The sequence below is a fragment of the Myotis davidii genome, unplaced genomic scaffold, assembly GCF_000327345.1.
Source record: "Myotis davidii unplaced genomic scaffold, ASM32734v1 scaffold524, whole genome shotgun sequence".
NCBI classification, from domain to species: Eukaryota; Metazoa; Chordata; class Mammalia; order Chiroptera; family Vespertilionidae; genus Myotis; species Myotis davidii.
In genome coordinates, this window is record NW_006299263.1 from 1,999,852 (window position 1) to 2,022,612 (window position 22,761).

At 51.4% G+C, this 22,761-nt stretch overlaps 1 protein-coding gene and 1 pseudogene across 1 annotated transcript; one reads left to right on the forward strand and one right to left on the reverse strand.

The window, feature by feature from the left end:
• Nucleotides 1–1,092: 1,092 nt before the first annotated feature.
• Nucleotides 1,093–11,535, reverse strand: RP1L1 (retinitis pigmentosa 1-like 1). Its single transcript, XM_006774794.2, has 4 exons — nt 10,832–11,535; nt 8,178–8,313; nt 3,721–6,557; nt 1,093–3,668 (listed from the first exon to the last, which is right to left on the reverse strand). The coding sequence occupies exons 1-4, from the start codon at nt 11,438–11,440 to the stop codon at nt 1,326–1,328; spliced, it is 5,925 nt and encodes a 1,974-aa protein (XP_006774857.1). The 5' UTR covers nt 11,441–11,535; the 3' UTR covers nt 1,093–1,325.
• Nucleotides 11,536–21,111: 9,576 nt separating this feature from the next.
• On the forward strand, nt 21,112–21,776 carry LOC102767642 (annotated as a pseudogene).
• The last annotated feature ends 985 nt before the right edge of the window (nt 21,777–22,761 follow it).

The following is a 22,761-nucleotide window of genomic DNA, read 5'->3' on the forward strand; positions in this document are numbered from 1 at the left end:
CAGTCTAATTAGCATATTACCCTTTTATTAGTATAGATAATGTATTATTCGGGTTTTTAAAATCCTATATAATAAAAGGCTAATATGCAAATCAACCAAACGGCTGAAATACCAGTTGCTATGACATGCAGGGGGAAGACACTCAATGCAGCAGCTGCCCCCTGGTGGTCAGTGCACTCCCACAGGGGGAGTGCTGCTCAGCTAGAAGCCGGGCTCATGGCTGAGGAGCGGGAGCCTCTCCCACCTCTGCGGCAGTGCTAAGGATGTCTGACTGAGACCTCCTGACTGCAAGAGGGCCCAGGCTGGGCTGAGAGAACCTCCCCCCCAGTGCACAAATTTTGTGCATTGGGCCTCTAGTAGGTTTATAAAGATCTGGAGACAAAGAGGGAACATGCTTACATTGTTAAGTTTAAAAAAAAAAGAAGTGTATAAGGATGACATCCACCATCAAATGGTTAGAAAAACCATTTGATAGGAAAAAAATCAAACCTCTAACACAAGTTATCTCTGAGTGGTGGGATCATAGGTGACTGCCTTTCCTCTTTCACCCTTTTCACCATTTCCATTACCCAAAAATATATACATAAGTTAAGAAGCATGGCCAAGTAGCTCAGTTGATTAGAGCATGATCTCATCCTGATACACCAAGGTTGAGGATTGGATCTCCAGTCAGGGCACATATAAGAATCAACCATTGAATGAATAAATAAGTGGAACAACAAATCAATGTCTCTCTCTCTCTCTCTCTCTCTCTCTCTCTCTCTCTCCTCCAAATCGATTTAAATATTTTTTAAAAAGGAAATGCACTTGGTCTTTTACACTAAGAACAAACTTTGTCCAATGACCCTGAATTTATCTGCTTCTCCCTGAATTTTTGCACATCTGCAGAGTCACCAAATATATTCAAGACTTAGAGAAAAGCACCTCAAAGTCAACCGAGGTGAGTGCCAAGAGAGGCCAAGGAGAAAAATAACAGGAGATCAATAGACAAAAGAATGAGAGAAACACTTGCTCGCAAAAAACAAACACACAAACAAAAACTCTCCTGGAGCTCTGCCAAGCAGTCCCATCCCCCTGGGCTCCGCAGGGACAACAGGGCGGAGCTGAGATAACCTTCACACAGTGCCTGGGAGGGTCAGCAGGCCCACTGAAGCTCCAGAATTTAGAACCCAGGACAGCATGGTGCGGCTGTGCCCTTGGTACGTCCTTGATCTTTCCCCCATGCTCTTTGTACATCTCCAGGGGGCTGAGCCATGCTCAGGTTTGTAGTCAATACACGAATAAAAGCAGAGCTGCCGACTCATGGGCACCTCACCGCTGGATATCTAGAAATCTAAGTCGTCGTGGCCAAAGCCATGGGCCCCGTCCATGGTGAGGTTGCCAAACCTAATTTCTGTCCCAGGGAAACTTTTAACTCTCGTCTCAGCTCCTAAGTCAGAGCCTTGGACTGCTCTGGGCTCTGGAGTCAGACCCTCATCTGTCCCTCGCTCTGGAGTACCAGAGCCCGAGGAGGGCCCTTCTCGTGCAGAAGTGGAGCTTTCCGGAGACACACCTGTGCCGTTTCTCTCAGAGCCCAGGACTCCCTTGGGCTCATCTCCAAACGTGCTCATGTCTCCATTTGAAGACCCCTCCTCAGAGCCCTTCTGGGAGAGCTGAGAGCAGTTTCCCAGAGATGATGTTCTGGATGAGGAGAGGCCTGTTTTCCGGCCTGACCTGTGGCCTGGGGTTTCTCCACCTGAGGCAGAGGGTGGTGTGGGCCCCCCATCTTGGTCTGGACTGCTATGTCCAGAAGCCTCACCTGACTGGCCCTGCCTGGGGCCAGCCTGTGGACTCCCTTCCTTCTCGCCTAGATTTCCTCTTCCCGACTCGGGCTGGCCCTCTCCTTCCACATCCCGGACCCCTCTGGTGTCATTCTGTCTTCCTGGACTTGGGTCAGCGCCTCCCCAGGCTTCGTTCTGCACACTGAGCTCCGCCCCGGAGCCCCCCTTTCTGATCACTCCCTGGTCACCTGCGCCCTGTTCCTCCCACCCCACTGCCTCCGAGGGGTGGCCTCCACAGGGGTCTGTGTTCCCTCCTCTCTTCTGAGTGGCCTCCTCCTCTTCTCCTCCTCCTGCACCTTCACCTCTGCCCACATCCTCATCCCCCTCCTGTGTCCCAGGGCCCCGGCCTAACCCCAGCTCCAGGCCTCCATCAGCTCCCTGGGCAGTCCCTGTCCCTGAGGGGTCTCTCTGAAGCACCTCCATACCTGTCTTCTCAGGGGCCATCCCTCCTATCTCCCCATTAGCACATCCTACTTTTTTCTTCTGCAGAATTAGCTGCAGGTCAAAGGCCTTTTTAATGGGTGCCCTGGCTATGACCATCATGTCCTTCGGGGACACGGGAGTCACTGTCTTCCTTACACAGGTTTCGCAGGGACAGAACTCCTCCCCGCCGGCCTCCCCACCCAGCCGGGTCCCCAGGGCTCCACTGAGGTTTGGCACATCGTCCAAGGAGAGGGAGGGGGTGCCTGGGGCCCGGGTCTGCGCAGAGAAGGCCAAGAGGTTGCGCAGGCCCTGGAGGCGACTCCTGCGCTGCTCTGTCTGCAGGGACGTCTCCCACCTGAGGGCTACCCTGGGAGGCCTCGGGGCCTTCCTCCCCGCCCGGCTCTGGATCTTTCGGAGCTCCTTTGCGGTGCTGCCTTGGAGCCGCTGGCTCACGTCCTGCTGCAGCTCAGCCACCATCAGGTCCAGCAGGTCGTTGTTCTGCAGGCTCCAGCGGGCTCGGAGCTCAGCCATGGCGCTGGCCAGGTGGGCCAAGAAGGCCTTCTCCATCTTCCTCAGCAGCCTGGACACCCAGAGGGGGTCAGGGTCCGGAGACACTCTGTGAGCCACAAAAGTGCCCTGCTCTGCAGCCCCCTGGGTGGACTTGGCCTGGGTTTGCTCAGGGTCTGAGTCAGTTGTTCTGGGCAACGTCTCCAAACCAGGCTCAGCATTGGGGCTGCTTTGACTCCCACTGGCCTTTGAGTCTCTCTCAGTGAGGCCGCCAAGGGTCTTCTCTCTCCTCCCTGCGGGGTGCAGTGCGGCGGAGGGAGGCTCTCCTGCTTCCTCTTCCCGCACGTTCTCATCTTCCCGGGCACCTGCCCCATCCTGAGAGCCAGCCCCTGTTGAGTCTTGTCCTGTGGTTCTTTCCTCTTCTGGAAATCCACGGACACCCTCTCCGTGCAGTTCTGCTCTTTCTTTTTCTTCTTGCGTTTTCTCTAACTGCACCACCTCTCCTTGCATCCTGTTTTCAACTACTTGGTCCAGGTCCCTGCCCCGCGCCTGCTCCCCGCAGCTTCCTCCTGCCTCGTCCCTCCTGGTGGCACCAGCCCACGCTTGGGAACTTGAAGAGGCCATGGAACCAATCGACTCATGATTTCCCGGTTCTTCTGGGTTCTCTGTGGTTCTGGAGTCAGGCCTCTGGTAGGGGATTTCCGAGGGCAGCTCTCCCCTTTCAGAGACCAGGGCACAGTCCACGGCACAGGGTCCACTGCCCTCCCCCGAACCTCCAGAACCGCTCCCGACATCCACGCCGGATGAGGACGTTGGCGTGAAGGCCTCAGTCACAGCGTGGGGCCTGAGGCCCGACAGAGCCTGGCTCCGGCCACACCCCCAGGGGCCCGAGTCTGGCTCGCGATTGATGTTGCATTTCTGGTGCATATACAGGTTCCATGGGAACCTGAGTAAGTTAGGCAGTTCTGACTATAAGATCTGTGGTAGTGGGTGCTGGACTGGTGGAACAGCCGAGGCCACACCCGGGCCACGAGGCCTGCAAGGTGCTCAAGAGCCCCTGGTACCGAGAGGAGTCTGTGCACCTCGCCTTGCCGGTGGAAGACCCATGGTCTTCATTGAAGAAGTGGAGCCTGGCGAGGCAGGTGATGAGGGCCCGGGCCGAGCGGCCGAGCCTCCTGCCCTCCGGGCCGGACACTTCGGGCAGGCTGCTGGGCCGGCCCTGCTTGGAGCCCATCAGCGCCTTCATGATCTGAATGGAGACAGAGACCCTGCGGGGAAGCACACACTGGCCCCCACCACAGTCCCCTGCGGCCCCTTCACCTGCTCCAGCCTCCTCGGGGGCCTCTGCAGCCCTGCTGGGAGGAGGACCCTCTCCTGGCTGGGGACCAGCGTCACCAGTCACCGGGAGGGCTCCCTCTGGGTCTGCCTTCTCGCTGGCGGCCCCTTCCAGGGACGGTCGTCTGGCCTGAATGGGCTGCTCCAGGCCTTCTGGGGGATGTGTGTCAGCAGGGTCCTCCGTGGGGCCTTCCAGGCCGTCCCCAGCCACCTCCATGCTGTCATCTACCATCTCATAGCTCAGGGGCACGGGCTCCTCCGGGATGTTGCTCAGCCATCCACGGACCACGGCTTCTGGCGAGGCCCGGGGCAGAGCACCCGGCGTCACGCGACCACTGTCCTCTTGTTCTTCCAGGCCTTCCCCTCCACCGGCGACCTGCGCCTGGAACCTTCTCCCAGGCTGGGGACCTGGGCTGGGGCTGCCCCTTCTCACTGCTCTGACTGCTGTCCCCCTGCCCCCTGACTGAGATCTGGGGGGACCTGGGCGCTGCACATCTAGTGGTTCCTCCCCTTCCTCGGCGGCCCCTGGCGCCCAGTGAGCACTGTGGTCTCTGTTGCTGCTGGACGAAGGGTGTTTCCTGACAGGGGGCCTTGCCCTGGGCGGAGTGGGACAGTATCCGCTGCACACCAAGCAGGGCTCAGAGAGGGGCCCCTGGCTGCCCTGAGGCTGGGGGACCAGCAAGGCCTGCGTCTCACCACCAGGGGCCCTGCAGGCCCGGGGTGTGCCCATCTGTGAGCCGCAGCCCCCTCGGTGGGCTCCTGGCTTGCCCCCCTCATACGGTCCAACTGCCAGGCTCAAGGGCCAGGAAGCCCTGGGGCCGCCCCCTGTCTTTCCTCCCAGGCCACCTCCTGGGGAGCTGAGAGGGTCGGATGTGGTGGAGAGTGAGTGTGACCTGAACTCGGTCTCGGCAGAGGGAGAGAATGGGGGGTAGAAATTGGAAGCACAGTCCGAACTGCTCACAGGAGTAACGGGGACACTGCTGACCTCTCGTGTGTCCTGGGAGTTAGGGGAGGCCAAGGAGGGTGGCCCTGGGTCCCGGGAGGCCGGGTTCCTGGCGCTAGAGGAGCTTCCAGAAAAGCGTGGTGCTGGGTGGGCTGGGCAGAGCCTGCCTGTGCTGGGGGGGCCCAGCATTGGCCTGAACACAAGTGAGTTGAGCGGGCAGTGGGTGTGCCTCCGGCTGTGGAGCTGCCTGGGGCGGCCTCCCTGGGCCCCTCGGCCAAGGCCAGAAATGCTGGGTGAGGACACGGCACTGGCTCTGCTCTCCTGCTCTCTTCTCCTGCCTGTGGCTGAGGCGCAGGTGGAGGCTGGGGAACAGCCTTCTGCAGTGTCCCCAGAGCCCTCACGGCTGGAAGCCAGGGGCAGTCTCCTCCCAGACCCACCCCTGGGCTGCGGGGGTCCAGTGTCCTGTTCACTCCCCTCCGCCCGGGGGTCCTCGTTCCTCAAAGACGAGGGATTCGCAGTAGAGGAACAGGGTCCTGCCCCGGGGGTGGCCTTCCATGGGGAAGTCACCAGCCTGGTCCGGCTGGCGTGGCCCTGGTGCCGCTCACCCCTTTCACTGGACTCCTCCTGAGCCCCGGCACTCGCTGAGGCGTCAGAAAAAGCACCTGCTGCGCCTTGGGCTCTGGGTTCCAGGCAGCGGTGGCCCCTGCTTCCCGGCCCTGCTCCCTCTGGACCCAGGCCCTCAGCAGCCTGGGGTGTGCCACCAGCTTCCCACCCTGATCCTCTCTGGGAGGCAGCCCCGGAGGCCAGGTGCAGTGCACAGCTGCCCATGCTGCCCTCTGGGGACCTGGAGCAGCAGGAGTTTGGCTCAGAGCCTTCGGGGGCTCTGTCACTGGAGGCAGGGCTGCTGCTGTCCTGGCTGCTTCTTTTCCTGCCGGCCACCCCTCGGCTCCAGGGGCCCCTGCAGGGGGAGTGCTGGGCCAGCCGGGACCTCCCCCAGGAGGCCGTCCCCTCTCTCTGGGCAGTGTACAGGGGGTTTGTCCAGATCTCATATCCAGACCCTGGCTGCCACTGGCTTTGCTCACAGGCTTCTGTGCATCCTGCCTCTCGGGTCCCCAGCCCCTCTGTTCCAGGCTCCGAGGAGCCCCCAGGGTGGCCCTCCCACACACAGTGGAGGGGGTCTGCCTCCCTGGGGACAGGGCCCGGCCCACTGGCCCTCCCGGCCCTCCGGGCCCACAGGAGCATGTCATTGCCAAGTAGGTGGAAGCGGACTTTCATCTCCACAGACAGGCTGCCATCCTCGTTCAAGTGCACCTTCTTCTCCATGCCATCACGGGCCACCAACGGACCCAGCTGGGCAGGCATGTCCTGAGGGTGCCCGTCGGGAGCAGGGCCCACCCTGGTGTGATGCGGGGACACCAGGGGGTCGCCGAGACCAGCCCCCTCCAACAGCAAGGAAGACCGCTGTGGCCTGCTTCCCGGCCTGGACCTCGAGTGGGTCATGCTTGGCTTGGCCTTGGGGCCCCAGCTCCCTGGCACACGATGCAGAGGAAGAGAAAGAGGAAAAGATAGTGAGCGGCTGGGGGAGCCTTAGGGCAGGAGCAAAAAGGCTGGACAGGAGCCTCTCACACCTAAACACCCTGCCGCCTCCAAACCACACAGCAGGGCAGAAACCATTCTAGAACAAATACCCAGTCGGCTGTTTGTGAACCTGCATAGCAAAATGAGTTGAACTTGAAGCCTGAATTCAGTCTCAACCCTGCCACTTCCTATTTGTGTAGCTTTTGGCAGAGCCTCTTTTCTGAGCTGTAAAATAGGAATAATGGTATCTATTTGGAAGTGTGTTTGGACAATGCAAGGCAATGCATATAAAAACTTCCTAAAAACAAACAAACAAAACTTCCTGCAGAATTACTAGCGCAAAGTGGGTTCTCAGTAGAGAGCAGGGGAAGCCGGCAGAGTAGCAGTGCCCAGCGCTAACTCCTAGCCCTGTTGACGCCCGCACACCCCCAGCAGTAAAATCAATAAGCTGCTGCATATGCACCTGATTGCAAACTGTAAAATGCTTTGCAATTATTAGTGGTGATTTATCATCCTGACACTCATCAAGCTTTGGAGTTGATAAATGATTGCAAGGAGGACCTGGACACACAATAGCAGGTCCTGATAGTCAAGCCAACACCCCCTCACCCCCCATAAAAAAGGAGGAGAAGGAGCTCCTGCAGACAGAAAGAAATGAACCTCGAGAAAGAATGCAGCCCTAGCGCTTTCTCATTTCATCTCCTGAGCTAACACATGACAAGAGGAAGGGGCTAGTGGAGGGTGGGCCTGTGGCCAGCAAAAGAGCAGACCACCAAGAGCGCATCTGAGCAGGAGGAGTTTTCATAAAACTGCTCTTTCATAAGCACCGAATGAGAAAGGGGGCTCCTCCAGAGAGGGGCCATGGCTAAGGGGTCTCTGTAGCTCCCGTGCCTGGCATGCGGCAATCACCGACACCATTGTTGTCATTTCTCAACAGCTTTGCACAAAGGATATTATTTGTTGACTTGCCAAAATTTGCCTATTGCCATTCTAATAACTTTGCTGAAACTCTTCTTCTATAATTGTTAATTGTGCTTTCAAAAGAATGTGTTGTTTTGTTTTTTTAAAAATAACAAAGCCTAAACTCTGGCACATACTAGGCCTTTGGATGGATATGGTGGGATGTTTAGAAGGATGGGTTGGATAGATGATTGATGGTATCGTTCATTTTAGTCCATTTGGCCCTCACTGTTGTCTAAGAAAGTCGTGGCCCTTAAAAGATGCAAATGCCACATACCTATAGCTCATGGCCTCCGTAATCTCATGCCCACCACAGTCCTTAATAAAGCTAATTTTAGATCCTGGAAACTTAGAGTAGAAGATCTCTTCCTAATTCTTAATCTCTAAATACCACACTTCCCTCTCTCATACCCCAGTCAAATGCTCAACCAGGTCTAGGTTGATGGTGATGTGATGAGGAAGAAGAAGTAAGAGAGACCCCAAACAACTGGCTGTCCAAGAATTGGTGCCAAAGGCAGGATCCCTAAATTATCTAGAAGGAATATCTGCCCAGCTCTCCCGATCCACCATCCAGTGCAAATCACACCGGGGAAACTCCAACACCCACTCACCATGTTTGTTCCTTGACGTCTGCCCCGATGAAGTTCCAGTCCCACTTCTTTTGGCAGCTTCCGGAGGTCTGAAGGGCTCATGGCCGGCACACACCAGCACCGAGGGGCTGCGCAGCAGAGCCTTCAGAGAACCCACCTGAAGAAGGAGAGTGTTGAGTCAGGAGGCCAGGTCTGCAGAACCTCCCTTCTGCTCGGGGAGACACAGGTAGAGAAAGAATCCCTCTCTCTGGCCCTTTGCTGATGTTGACCCATTTCACCCCAGATTTCAGATCCAAGGGAAGGATCTCCATTCATTTGCCATAACCAGTATGGGACTGAGGGCCTACCTCCTGATCTTCCTCTCCACCTACACCCTCCTGTAAGAGGCTGTGGATTAGAGGTTATGCTGGATGCTTCAGCTGGAAAAGACTTCATGAAGCTTTGGTCTGCTTCCCTGCCCACATTCATACCCCCCAGAATAGGCATTTTTTAAAGCAACCAGCTTCCATATGGACACCTGATTCACTATTCCACTTTTTCCCAGGCAGAGCCCTCTCTTGGGTTTGATCTATGTTTTCCAGTGTAATCTGAGCCCGTCGCCTCTGCTTCTGCCCCTCGTGGAGTGGAGAAGGGCAAGGCACTGCTCTCTGCACAGGGAGCCCTTCCATCCTAGTCTCCTCCAAGGAACGGTTCTCCAGGCTCCTGCCCAGATGCTCCTGTCATCCCCTTCCCGCCCAGCCACAGCCCCACCAGCTGGATGTCCTGGGCTGGGAGTTGAGTGGGCACATCAGTGCTGGGTTGCATTCCAGGAAACAGGTCCCTGCTTTTAGAAAAACCTCACCTGGCTCCCGAGGCCCCTGCATATCTGAGGGTTTGCACTATTTATAGCATTACATTGTAACGAGCAGTGTTGGGGAATTTAGTTCCATCTTCAAAGTGCTGAATCTGCTCTTTTTCATTCTCCCAAATTAGAAGGGTATGTTCATTAACAAGGAAATGGAAACAAAAGAGAGAACGCTTGCAGCTTCTCCCACAATGACATTCAGTGTGCTGTCCACCAGATCTCTCAACCCAGTTCATCAAAAGTTGGTCTCAAACTACCAGGTACTTTTCTCTTTTGGTTCAGATCTCTGGTCCACCGCACAAATGCAAATGTGGGTGACCCAACTCTACCAATGGTAGATGTAGCCATGCTTCTAGAAAATCAGACTTTTCTGAGGAAGAAAGCAGAATTCAAGGCAAAATGATGCTCCCTTTTTAGAAAGAGGTAGAGGTCTAGGCCTCATGAGGGGAAAAAAAATAATATTATTGAGAGTGTCCATCCAGTTGAGAGCCTGCAAACGAATAATCAAATAATCGTGACACAGCCTGTCCCGGGAGCAATGAAGTTGCTTTGTTTACAGAAACGCTAATAGCTCTGTAGTAAGTCTATACGGAAATATGCTAATTTTTCCTCCAATTAATTTATGTTGCACCTGCTCTCTCCCTCTCACAACTGTAGCCCATTGATGGTAGGGATCCAGTCCTATTTGTTTAACATCTGCGTGCAGCACATGCTAGAGCACTGCCAATGCACCACAATTCAGAAGTGTTCTTACAGCACAACTCTGAAATCATGAAGGCGAGCCCTATCATTCCCAGCCATACAGCTGTGAGCAAATGACTTAACCTCTGTGCCTCCATTTTCTCATCTCCACAGATGGGATAATATTGACTGCCTCGTGAGTCGGTGTGGTGGAGGCTATGCCCTAGATTCATCAATGTCTAACCCACTCTCTTTCTGGTGTGCATCCCAGTCCTGCAGGACTTAGAAAGCTCTTAAACACATTATCAGAGACGGTGGCAGCTCCGCAGCAATGGTCAGAGCCGGCGTTCCAGTGTCTCCGTGCGCCAAGGTGCACATGTGGCAGTTTCCAGACCTCAGCTTCAGAAGCCTGGATGCCACAGCCGAGATGCCAGCTTGAGCTCAGTGATCACAGCAGCTCCAGGCAGAGGTAGCAGCTCCCTGCAGAGTTTCAGAGCCATCTTGTAGCCCAGACTTCATCCCTCCAGATGTCTGAAGATTTGGAAGCCCCCTGATGCCTTGTATTAAACTGCTTTCTGCTTAAGGTACATCGAGTAGTTTCTGTTTCCTGCACTGAACTCCCACACAATAGATTGGGTAATAGGAGACTTGGAGAAGAAAGTCATGAAAGTGTGCAAGGCAGTGTCTGGGGCTCACTAAGTGCTCGCTAAATGATAGCTAATAATATGAATAACAATTGTCTGATTAACTGATGAATGTCTCCACCCTATCTACTTTTAATTAGCCGCAGGGCAACAGTCATATATATATGTGTGTGTATATATATATGTATATATATATATATATATATATATTCCCCATTTATTTCAGAGAGGAAGAGGGAGAGAGAGAGAGAGAAGAGAATCATCAATGATGAGAGAAAAATCTCAAGCGGCTACCTCCTGCACACCCCTCACTGGGGACTGAGCCCACAACCTGGGCATGTAATCGAACTAGTGACCTCCTGGTTCCTAGATGGACACTCAACCACTGAGCTACACCGGCCAGGCAACAGCCCCTCTTTTTAAGGATGACCGCCCCATCCCATCTAAGTATTTTGCTCTGAGGTCCAGAGAACTTTTTAAAGAAAACATCATGCCCGACAGCCTACCTTTTCCCCACTGGGCGTGTACACCTGCTTCACGGGGAAGTGCAGAAGGCCTGTGGCTCTGCTGAGAAAGGCCGACAGGCTCCTGGTGTCTCTGTGACTGAGGACCACTGTCTGCTGGAATCGAGGGTCTCCATTCTTAACCAACATTATCCTCCTTGGGGTTTTGGGATTTCTCTGGGAAGAGGATGTTCCTGGCCCCTCGCACTGGTCTTTGACATCCTGGGACTGCTGAGCAGAGGGACTTCTCTCCCATGGCCGGCCTGGCCCACTGGAGGCCTTGGGCGGCTTCCTATCAGAGCAGAGGTAGCAACCACCATCCTCCAGCTGCTCCAGGGCGCTGAGGCCATGCAGGCCTCGGGGCGTGGTGACGGAGCGCACCCCAAAGGAGAGGGGCACGCGCTGGGAGAGCTCATCCATCAGCGTGCCCAAGCTCTTGAAGGTGCGTTGATGCACAGCTAGGTGAACCCCGGAAAACCGAGGATCCCCTCGCTTGAGGAAAGTTATCTTCTTGGCTGGCGTGATCTGGGTGACAGAGGGGGTCCGGGCCACAGAAGGCAGGAGGCACTCGCGGTAGCTTGGGGCCTGGGCATCCCTTGGGGTGCTGTTCATGGCGTGGAACCCCAGGCAGCTGCAATCGATCAGAGGAAGAGAGTCAGAGAGTAGCCCAGAGATTCGTCATTTCCTCTCTCCTGTTCGAGACAAAGGTGCTTCCTGCCCACTCCAAATTTGTTCCACTCTGCTCTGTACCGGCAGGTTAATTCATTTTTTAAAAATATTTTTATTGATTTCAGAGAGAGAAGGAGTGGGATAGAGAGATAGAAACATCAATGATGAGAGAATCATTGATTGCCTGCCTCCTGCACATCCCCCACTGGAGACTGACCCCCGTAATCCAGACATGTGCCCTGACAGGGAATAGAACGGTGATCTCCTGCTTCATAGGTCAAAGGTCAACCACTTAGCCAAACCAGCAGGGCAAGTTAATCCATGTTGATGGAATAGAATGAAGGCCAAAGGTTTGGCATCGGATAGATGTGAGTTCAAATTATACAGCCCCCCCCCCCTTTACCCCATGTGACCCAGGAGGTGAATGACATGCTCTGTGTTTGGTGGACCTGCTTGTTCGATGCAGCCACATTAACTCTGTAGAATAGTTAGAATGAGTAAATGAGTTTATGCAGATAGAGCACTGGGAACAGAGCTAGCACCAATACATCTTGATTCCTTTCCTTCCTTTTGCTATTTCTCTTACTTGACTCTACCACCTGAACTCCTTTGACTACCTTAGGGTTTATCTCCTAAAGAGGTGGGTAAATAAGGAGAAGACTATAGAATACAGATGCAAGAACACAGGGCAAGCAGTCAGGAGGCCTGGGCACCTTGCCCACTCTCTCAGTGCCAAGTCTCATGTGTGGCCCTGGGGGATGCCTGGAGAGCTGGACTTTCATCCTTCAACTACCGGGTGAGAGGGTCCCAAACCCTTCAGGGACCAGAGTGTAGACAAAGAGACTTGTAACACAAAGAGGATGTCACCATTCGATGTTGTGTGCTTTCTCCATTATATGGTGATGTTTGCTTTTCTATGAAAAGAATGCCCTCCTTCCCATTCCTCCAAAGTCTTTGGAAGATGCCTGATGAACCCTGGGGTGAGTACCCCAGCCCACTGCATGGACACTGGGGGCTCAGGCCTTTCATGGTTAAGTCAAAACCATTTGTCCAACTACTCATTTCTATTCCCACTGTGTGGCGCTCACTGCCTCACCTGGAACTCCTACAGAAGCCTGACTCTTTCTCTCCAGGTCACCACACCATGCTCTGTCCTTTGTACCTGCAGGCCAAGTTGTCCTGAAACCCAGGTTTTACCTAGATATTTCCTGTGCTCCAAGCTCTTCAAGAGGTTTGCAGCGTCTGCAGAAAAGCTCAGACCCTTTATCCCACAATTCGAGGCCTCACAGGTCTGCTCCTTAAGCCTCTCAGCTCCTGCTCTTTCCTACAGGAAGTCCCCACTCCAATCCAACTGCCTGTCTCAGGCCACCCCACCCTTCTGCACCCTGCCTGGGCTCCCCTCCTTTGTGGAACTTTCCCCAGCTCCCAATTGTGGGGCAACTCCCATGTTCAGCATGGTTCCCCGGCATTTTCCACATCCTGGGCTGTATCCTTCCTGGCCATTTACCCCAAGGCCTGGGAGGCAAAACCAGTGCTCCCTGGGGCACCCAGCCCCAAACTTGGCACATAGCATGGACCCAGGAAATTAATACTGATTAATAAGGCAGGTGTTTCCCAGAGCCTCCTACAGAGCCCAGGCCTGCCAATAAGCTGATAGTTGAGTAATTATGATCTGGTGAGGAGTCGTCCCTGTTTCCATGTGGTTCAGACCATGCCGGACCCTCGCTAATGTGCCTGCCGCAGCCATGGTCCCTGCTTACAGTTCCTCCAGCGCCCACATCTCCCTTCCTTACCTGCCTCCCTCTTTACCCCATTCCTCTGAGGGGGAAGGATTCTTCTCTCATTTTCAAAACCTTGGTGCACAAAGAGGCCTTGTAATCCTCGCTCATCTCTGGCAGCAACTTTATAATTACCTTCTCCAGCCTTGTCCCTCCCCACTAATCCCTTTAAGCCGCTGTCTCAGACCTCCCGCTCACAGCCCTGCAGCTGCCTGTGCTGCTACTCCACGTGCCTTCCCGCAGGACTAACTGTTCTCCCCACTGGATTTTTATTTTTTACTCGTGACAGTGAGCATTCTTCTTGGCCCCCCTAGAGGGACAAAGAAGAAAAAGAAGGGACATTGGGGAATACAGGGATGCTGGTGGGGGACATGATAGTGTGGGGGCACAGTGACATTGGGGGACACAGTAACATTAGGGGACCATGTCCCCCATAATCACCATATTCCCCAGCATCATTGTGCCCTTCAGTGTCATCCCAGCAGAAGAGTGGAGTGAGGAGCAGTTTGGGAGGCAGGGGTGAGGGAGCGGTGGGAAGAGCCACTCTCTTCAGGAGCAGGCACACTGCAGGTGAGTGCATCCCCCTCGGAGTTGTTAGGGTGTGGTGAGCGCCCCAGGGAGGATGAAACAGCACAGACACTGCAAGGTCAGCTTTGGCCTCAGGTGCCTCAACAGCAGAACTCAAAGCCCTGGTCCCCTGCCATCTGCAAGGCTAATAACTGACAAAAGCAAACTCAGGAGGTCCCGACATTTGATCTAAGAACAGTTCACTAAAGGAGGAGGCTGATAACAGAGGATGGCAAAACAAAAGAGAAATAAAAGGCAAATGTCATTACAGGTCAAGCTGACAATTGCCCCAGTGTACCCAGGACTGCTCCAGTGTTAGCTCTGAAAAGCCCGCCAGCCAAGACCCCACTGCCCCCCACCTCCTGCCCCGACTGTCTGCATGCCCCAGGCAGTTCTTAGGATTGGGTGGCCTCTTTTGGGCACTGGCCCTGCAGGCAGGCTTTTGTTCAGCCACCCCCATGACTGAGCTCTAAAGGTGACCTCTTTTTGGACCTCCAGGTGGGCCACAGGATCAAACCCCCCCATCCCAAGGGTTGCCTCATGCACCCAGAAAAGATGCCACATGAAGAACAGGAAACCGAATCTGGTGACCTGGCTGAGCGCCTGGGTGCAGTGAGACTGGAGAGCAGAACCCAAACTAGAAAGCTGGGCTCTTCAGTTATGGGAGCCAACAACTCTCTCCTTAGCTTAATGGATTTGGGTAGAAACAGAAAAGAACACAAGGCGAGGGGGCAGCCCCAGTGAGTGCCCTGCCTTTCCCAGATTCTGACGCTGCATTTCTGAGTCAGGAAGGCCCCTGGGGGCAAAAGAGGGGAGAGGGGATGCAGCTCTGAAGCCCCTGACAAGTCCTCTCACTGTGTCCCCATAGAGGACAACTGTCCCATTCCTACATGCCAGTGAGGGTAGGGGGAGGAGAGAACATATATCAAGGCGCTCCCGTCAGCTGATACACGAAGCCGCATGGATCGGTTTTTCCCTCAGTGCTTTTTCTCCTTTCAAAATCATGAGGTTCAACCCTGGCCAGTGTTTCTCAGTGGTTAGAACGTTGGCCTTCACACAGAATGGTCGCCAGTTCAATTCCTGGCCAAGGGCATGTATCTGGATTGCAAGTTCAATCCCCGGACCTCTTTGGGGTGCATGCAGGAGGCAACCAATAGATGTGTCTCTTTCACATCAATGTTTCTCTCTCTCTCTCCCTCCCTCCCTTCCCCCTTCCACTCACTCTTAAAAAAATATCTTCAGGTGAGGATTAACAACAAAATAAAATCATGAGGTTCCTCTCCCTAAGCAGGAGCAGGAAAGCAGGGAAGGACCTGACCTCTTTAACAAGACAAGCTACGTAGGCTAGATAGCAGGCCTGGCCCAGAGAGCGGGTGCCCTGAGCCCATTTAGCTCCTCTTTGCCATATCATGAACCAGGTGGGCCACAGGGTCAAGACCCCCACTCACCGTAGATGGGAGATAGCCCTTCCTCCATTAACACTCAGCGGGAATGAGGACAGTAAGAGAAGGCTACAAAAGCGAGAAGCCTGACTCCTGAGTGCAAGGAGTCATGGAGAAGGGGCAAGAAGAAGAAGGTGTTAGAGATGGAGGACAGCAAGGAGGGTCTGGTTCCCAGCTCTCCACTCTCCCCTCCCAGCTTGGGGTCTGGTGGGGAAGTACCCATGGTGGTGGGAAGAAGTCCCACCACCAGATAAAGTGGGAGACACTCCCACAGCAGAAAGCTTTGGTTCAGCCACCCCATGACTGAGCTCTAAAGGAGACCTCCTTTTGGACTCCCCACTCCCACTTGGGATAGGGCCTCATCCAGGTGTGCTGGGCAGAGTGGGTTAGAGGAGGCTCTATGTTCAGCTTTCCCGAGTTACCTGGGTGCCAGGAGGTATGGACTGAACCACGCAGGAGCTCAGGGAATAGGTGAGCACTAAGACTGGGGGTGGGGACTGGGGGGTGAATCGTTGGTGCTAAAGGGGTCCCAGCAAACTCCAGGGTCCACAGCACAGTCAGAGCATCGTGGGACTGATGTAGGTCAGCAAAGGATGAGAGAGGGCTGCCAGGGGATTTCGGGAGGAAGCAGGGCGAGAAAGTCGTGAAGGCATCCCAGCTGTTTGTGGGTGGGGGAGGGAAGCAGAGAAAAACAGACTAAGGGGCAAAAGGAGGAAAAAATAGAAGTCACAGGAAATGCTCCGAAAGGTGACAGGGGCAGTGGGAGGAATTGAGCAGGGTGGGCCTGCAGGGGAGGAAATAGCTTTGTCACCAGGCCTGGAAATGAGTGAGGCCAGGGTGAGAGGCTGGAGGCAGGAGCAGGCAACAAGAGCGATGGGTTCAGGAAAAGAAGAAATATGCTGAAAGAGGTCTGCAGGCAGGGTGGAGCCTGGGCAGGGCAGAAGAAAACTATAAGGCAATGACACTAAGGCTAAACCTAAGAGGGAGTGAGCCGGAGGGAGGGGGGAGTGTCGTGGCCGGAACTGTGAAGGGTGATTGATATTACACGTGGACAGCTACTGTGACATGAATAGTACATGTCCCCAGAAGAAAATGCTTATGACATGCAGCCTTCAGCAAGCACCAGGACCACTGTTATTTAGCAGCAGCTGGGCCCTTCACAGGGTCCTCCACTGCCCCCCGGGTCTACATAGGCAGTATGAGGTCTAGACCATTTCCAGCACTGCCTTTTAGTGTCTCCAATTTGCCCAGGAACAACACTATTTTATGTGCCAAGAAGAAAGAAAAAATGGTGGCAAACTAAGATAAGGACACGTTTATTTATAGCTAGGAGCATCCTGACTTCAGAGATATTAAAACATGGGGAGAAAACATGTGTGTTAAAGTCAGTGGAATCCGTATGACCAAGAGCCAACCACAGGCTGTACACATATCCATGATAAAGCCGTGGCACTGAGGCAAGTTTGTAACCTGATAGTCATGTCATGATAATCAAACGGGTAAGTGTGACTCCTAGGAAAGAGGAGGGGACCATAAGATACCACTTTACACACATCAGGATAGCTATTATTAGAAGAAAAAACACACCAAAAAATTAACAAAAACAAACAAACAAACAAACAAAACCCCAGCCCTGGCCAGGCGGCTCAGGTGGTTGGAATGCTGTCCTGTACACCAAAACATTGTGGGTTTGATTCCCAGACAGGGCACATACCTAGGTTGCAGGTTCGATCCTCAGTCAGGGCATGTATGGGAGGTAACTGATCAATGATTTCTCTCTCTCTCTCTCTCTCTCTCTCTCTCTCTCTCTCTCTCCAGGCCTCTCTCTGCCTAAAATCAATAAAAACATATCCTCGGGTGAGTATTTTAAGAACAAAAACAAACACCAACAAATATTAACAAGGATGTGGAAATTTGGCTTGTGGGAATATAAAATGGTGCAGCTGCTATGGAGAATAGTATAACAATTCCTCAAAAATTAGATATAGAATTACCATGTGATCCAGCAATTCCACTTCTGGGTACACACCCAGAAGAATTGAAAGTAGGATCTTGAACAGATATTTGCACCCCTATGTTCATAGAAGCATTATTTACAATAGCCAAAGGGTAGGAGCAACCTTAGTATCCATTGACGAATAAAGATGCCAAATGTGGTACATTCATATGATGAATATTATTCAGCCTTAGAAAGGAAGGGAATTGTGACAATGCTACAATAGACAAATCTTAAAGACGTTATTCGCAGTGAAATAATCCATATACAAAGGGACAAATACCGTATGATTCCACTTATGTGAGATACCTCAGTAGTCAAATTCATAGAGACAGAAAGCAGAATGGTGAGGGCCAAGGGTTGGAAGAACGGGAAGTTAGTGTTTAATAGGTACAGAGTTTCACTTTGGGAAGAAAAAGTTCTGAAGATGGATGGTAGTGCTGGTTGCACAGCAATGTGAATGCACTTAATGCCACCAAGCTTTGTGCTTAAAAATGGTTAAAATGGTTAATTTTATGTTTTGAATATTTTACCACAATAAAAATGTAAGTAAAATAATAGAAAAATAAAAAATGAGCCAGTGGGGTGAATTGTCCTTTAAGAAAGGCAATTTGGTGGATGAAGACTTCCCAAAGCTGGGTGCAGAAGTGGTGGGGGGTGAGGGAAACACCACGCTGGCTCCACAGGGCAGGCCGGGTACTCCCTGGGCTCAAGGTTCTGAGTGGTGGATTCAGGAACAGTGTAAACAGAGGGAGAGGAAAGAGGGTCTAATGAGAGTATGACTTTTGATTAATTGGTATAAAGCAACCTAGCCACAAACATTGATGCCTATTATGTGACAGACATTTGGTGCGACACAGAGAATGAGGCCCAATGTAGAGAGATGGGCTCGTGCTCCATGGAATTTATAATCCAGAGGAGAAAACAGAACTACTCACCCTTTGGCACATGACTGTCCCTGGCTCAGCCACCTTGGCTCTGCCAGCAGCTAGCTGATGACTGTGGGCAATCTACTTGACTTCTCTGCATTTCAGTTACTTTAATCATAAACCAAAGGTGCTAAACTAAAGGGCTGCTGAGGTTACACTAGGAGTTTGTAGGCAAAGATAGTACATGAGGCTGTGCTATAAATGATTACCTTTGAATCTGGAAGACCTCTTGAGAAAAGATCAAAGGCATTTGTTCTTAAAAATTTCCAGGTAAAACCCTCCTTTTTCACAATGGTGAAAACCATGAAGAATGCCCCCATCCAGAAAAATGAGCACATTCCCATATGCACAAGGTATTGCATACAATTTCACAGGTTTCTGAAACCCACCCATAGGAGCCCCCTACTCCAGAGATCCACAAGGCCCAGGTTAAGAACCTTTTATCTAAGACAGAGGATCTAATGTAAAACATGGTGATGATAGTTGATAATACTGTGTTGTGTAATAGAAATTTTCCAAGAGACTAGAACTTTCAACATTGACACATAAAAGAACCTTTGATGTAGTCCTTGGAGATTAGGAAACTAAGAGAAGGGACAACAAAGAAAAAGACCATGGAGCTCTGGGCTGACCAGTATTGCTGATGGTGTGTCTTAGGAAGAAGAAAAAAGATCCTGTTTGTTAATATAGACTCTCTCTCTAGTTCAACCTATAACTACTGGGAAAAGTTTTCCAAAAATGGTTCCTTTTCTTTGTGGTGATAAAGGAAGGGCACATCTATTACAACTCAGGAAAATAGACTTAAGACTGGAAGAACCCTGAGATTGACAGAGGAACTAAAATCCTTGGAAACCCTGTTTAAAAACAAAACAAAACAAGCATTAGAGTATCTTCCTGTCTTCCCCCCTCCAACACCCTCCCTCCTCACACACACACACACACACACACACACACACACACTTTGCTAATATTCTCTAGATACCTTATCAACAAGGGAAGTAGGCTAATGAGATGGCCTAGATTTACAGGACTTAAAATGCAATGTGGAATGTGCAAAGTGGGATGTCTGAGCTTCTTGTATGCAGTAAGTGCTCCTGGACCTGTCCCTACTGCTGAATAAATGATGCTCGTGAGATCATGCAGTGGTAAGAATAAGGTGAAGAGTACAGTGCACAAAGAGTAAGACCAGGGGTCCTCAAACTTTTTAAACAGGGAGCCAGTTCACTGTCCCTCAGACCGTTGGAGGGCCGGACTATAGTTTTAAAAAAACTATGAACAAATTCCTATGCACACTGCACATATCTTATTTTGAAGTAAAAAACAAAATGGGAACAAATTCAATATTTGTATTTGCATGTGGTCCATGGGCCGTAGTTTGAGGACCCCTGAGTAAGACAGTAATAAGTGGGGACAGGATAACTCCAGGGCAGAAAGCTTTCTCTTGCCCAACCATGGGCTAGTGCATGGAGGGAACAGCCAAAGGAAGTGGGAATCCAACAATTGCTATAGGCTGGAGGCAGCTGGGAGGCTCTGTGAAGTACACAGAAAGGACACACACCCTCAGGCTGCCCATGGGCCTGAGCAGCTGAGAAAACAACTAAGGGGTCCTGTGGTCCAACAAACATACAATTGCAACTGAAAGCATTGGAGCAAAGACATCAAGATGAGTAAGTCAATGCTGGAGAGAAGGGAGGGACTGGATTTCTCTGGGGTGACCCTAGAGGGCAGAACTGGGAGTTAACAATGGCCAGGGCTTTCCTAGGACACTGAGTCTGATCTCAGCTCAACTTAGAGAACAACCTTTGAACAACTTTTATACAACTAGAGTGATCCCAAGATGACTGCTGTATCAGAAATTGCCTTAGCTACAAGTAACAGAGTCCCTCCTCCCAAAATAACGTAATCCAGGTAAAAGTTTATTTATCTCTCACATAAAAGAAAGCTGTAGATAGACACTCTGAGCTGGTACAGAAGCTCCATGATGCCATTAAATATGGCACCTTCCATATTTCTGCCCGGTTGGCCTTACTGCTAATTTTCCTACAGTTTTCTCATCATTACAAGATAGCTACTATGGGTCCTGCAGTTTGACTGGGATTCATTTAGCCTGAAACTAATGGTCTTCTTCCTCAGTCACCAAGATCACAGCTTCCCAGCCATCCTCTGAGCTCCTGCAGGGTCCTGACCACATCCCATGGCACTCAAGTGGCTCAGGAAAGCTGAGCATCAGAACCTCCTCTGATAGATTTCTCCAAACATGCCTTGATGAGGCCCTGTCCTGAGTAGGAGTGGGGTCAGAAGAGTCCCAAAGGAGGTCTCCTTTAGAGCTCAGTCATGCATCTTGGCTGGACAAAAGCTCTTGGCTATGGGAGTATCTCTCACCTTATCTAGATAGCCCTTCTCCACTGCTGGTACTCCTTCACCTGAGCCCAAGCTTGGAGTAGAGTGTGGAGAGCTGGGAGCCAGAGCCCTATCTTACTTTCTTCCAGCTCTGTGCCCTTCTTTTTCCCACTCATCCTCATTCCAGTAGGAGGAAAAGAGAAAAGCAGAGGCACTTACTGACTTAGCCCCTTGGAAAGTTGACCTGACATTTTTATCTAACAACTTCTGCCACGGCCCCCTGCAGAATGTATATGGCCATTGCTGCTTGCATGAGGAGCTGGCATGACCACAGCAGAGGTGGGAGATGAAGCATGTCAGCGATGACCACTCTGGGCCATCACTGGCATTTAAGTGGAGAAAGTTATATAAAGTTTGATGGCAATAAAGGGCAGATGGAAAGAAAACTTCAAGGCAAATTTTAGAGAACAGGAAGAGGTGAGAATGACCCCTCGGACACACAAAAGCCTACGTGCTGCTGCATCCCCACATCCAGCCTGGGCACCCCACCGCTATTGCAATCATGCCCAAGAGAAAGGCTGAAGGGGATGCTAAAGGAGATAAAGCCAGGGTGAAGGACAAACCACAGAGAAGATCTGCCAGGTTATCAGCTAAACCTGCTCCTCCAAAGCCAGAGCCCAGAGGCCTAAAAAGACCCCTGCAAAGAAGGGAGAGAAGGTACCCAAAGGGAAAAGGGGGAAAGCTAATGTTGGCAAGGATGGGAATAACCCTGCAGAAAATGGAGATGCCAAAACAGACCAGGCACAGAAAGCTGACAGTGCTGGAGATGCCAAGTGAAGTATGCATTTTTGATAACTGTGTATCTCTGGTGTCTGTACAGTTTGAAATACTATTTTTTATCAAGTTTTATACAAATTCAGAATTTTGTTTTACTTTTCTTTAGCTATGTTGTTAGCACACAGAACACTTCATTGTTTTTTTTTTTTGAGGGGGGGGAGAACATATAGTACGAATAGAAGGTCTCCAAAGCTGGACTGACATGGAGGAAAAAACACCTTTCCCTTCTAGTTTTGAGAGACTTCCTCTTGGTTCCTAGGAGGAGGGATCCCTTGAGGTTGACACACATTGGGCACTTGGGCACAAACACCTTGTGGTGTGGGGAAACTAAAATTCGTTTTTATGTCCCTTTCTCCTTCTTCACTTTAAGCATAGACGTTGTCTCCCATAAGCCCAGAGACCTATTGGGACCGGACCCCAAAACATTGATTACTAGTATAATGGGCTATCTGAACTTTCTGATGTCACCATTAAGATAGCATCCTTTAAAGCAGCAGCAGTTCCCTTTTTAGATTGTGGATCTACAGATTAATATTCTGCCATTTTCATTTCATTTCCTGAAAGTCAGGGTTGGCTTGTGAAAAGTTGTTAAACAGCATGCTTAATGTGAAATGTTAACTCTCACTCTAAACTTTCCCTATTCAGAGCATCAGATGAAGATTTCATTGGTTTTATAGTGGCTTTCCGATTTTGGTAGTTCATTAAAGAAGGGAGCTTGAAAGTTGTTGTATACTGTTAGCGACTGCCTGAAATACCATGATTGTTTATAAAAAGTATCTCTAGTAAAGCTGTATATAGTTTGGCTTGGAAAATAATTTCTGAAGAATGGAGGGTTTTGCTTTTGATTTTGCTTTATGCCCACATTGTCTCCCAAGAGAGGAAATCCCCGTCTGCAGGATAGCCGTGTGGGCCAGAGAAAAGATCTCTGCATTATCAGACAGACAGCCTCCAACACGGGCCTGGCCACTGCCTAGCTCTATGACCATGGGCCAATCACTTCCCATCTCTGGCTGGACCCCAGTTTCCCATAAGTAAAATGACCTCCAAGTTCAGTTCTAAACCCCAAGTCCAGTGGTTTGCAAGACCATCCAGTTTCTGAAAAGTGGGGCTCTTCTAGGCATGAGGGTTTTAAGGCATGTGGAGGTGGGTGAGCCGTTGGCAAGGTTCTCTCCTGAATGCACAGTGGGAAGAGACTTTCATGACCCCAGAGAGATGGGAGGTAAGTGAGGTCAGGGGTATCACTGAATAACATTTAAAATCCTACCAGATGGCAAATTGTTGGTGGAAGTAGCATGTGGGCCAAGCTTACCACATAAAGAGGGTCAAAAGAGTCAGGTGTTTACCCAAAATAAGAGAAAATATTAAACATGCCAGC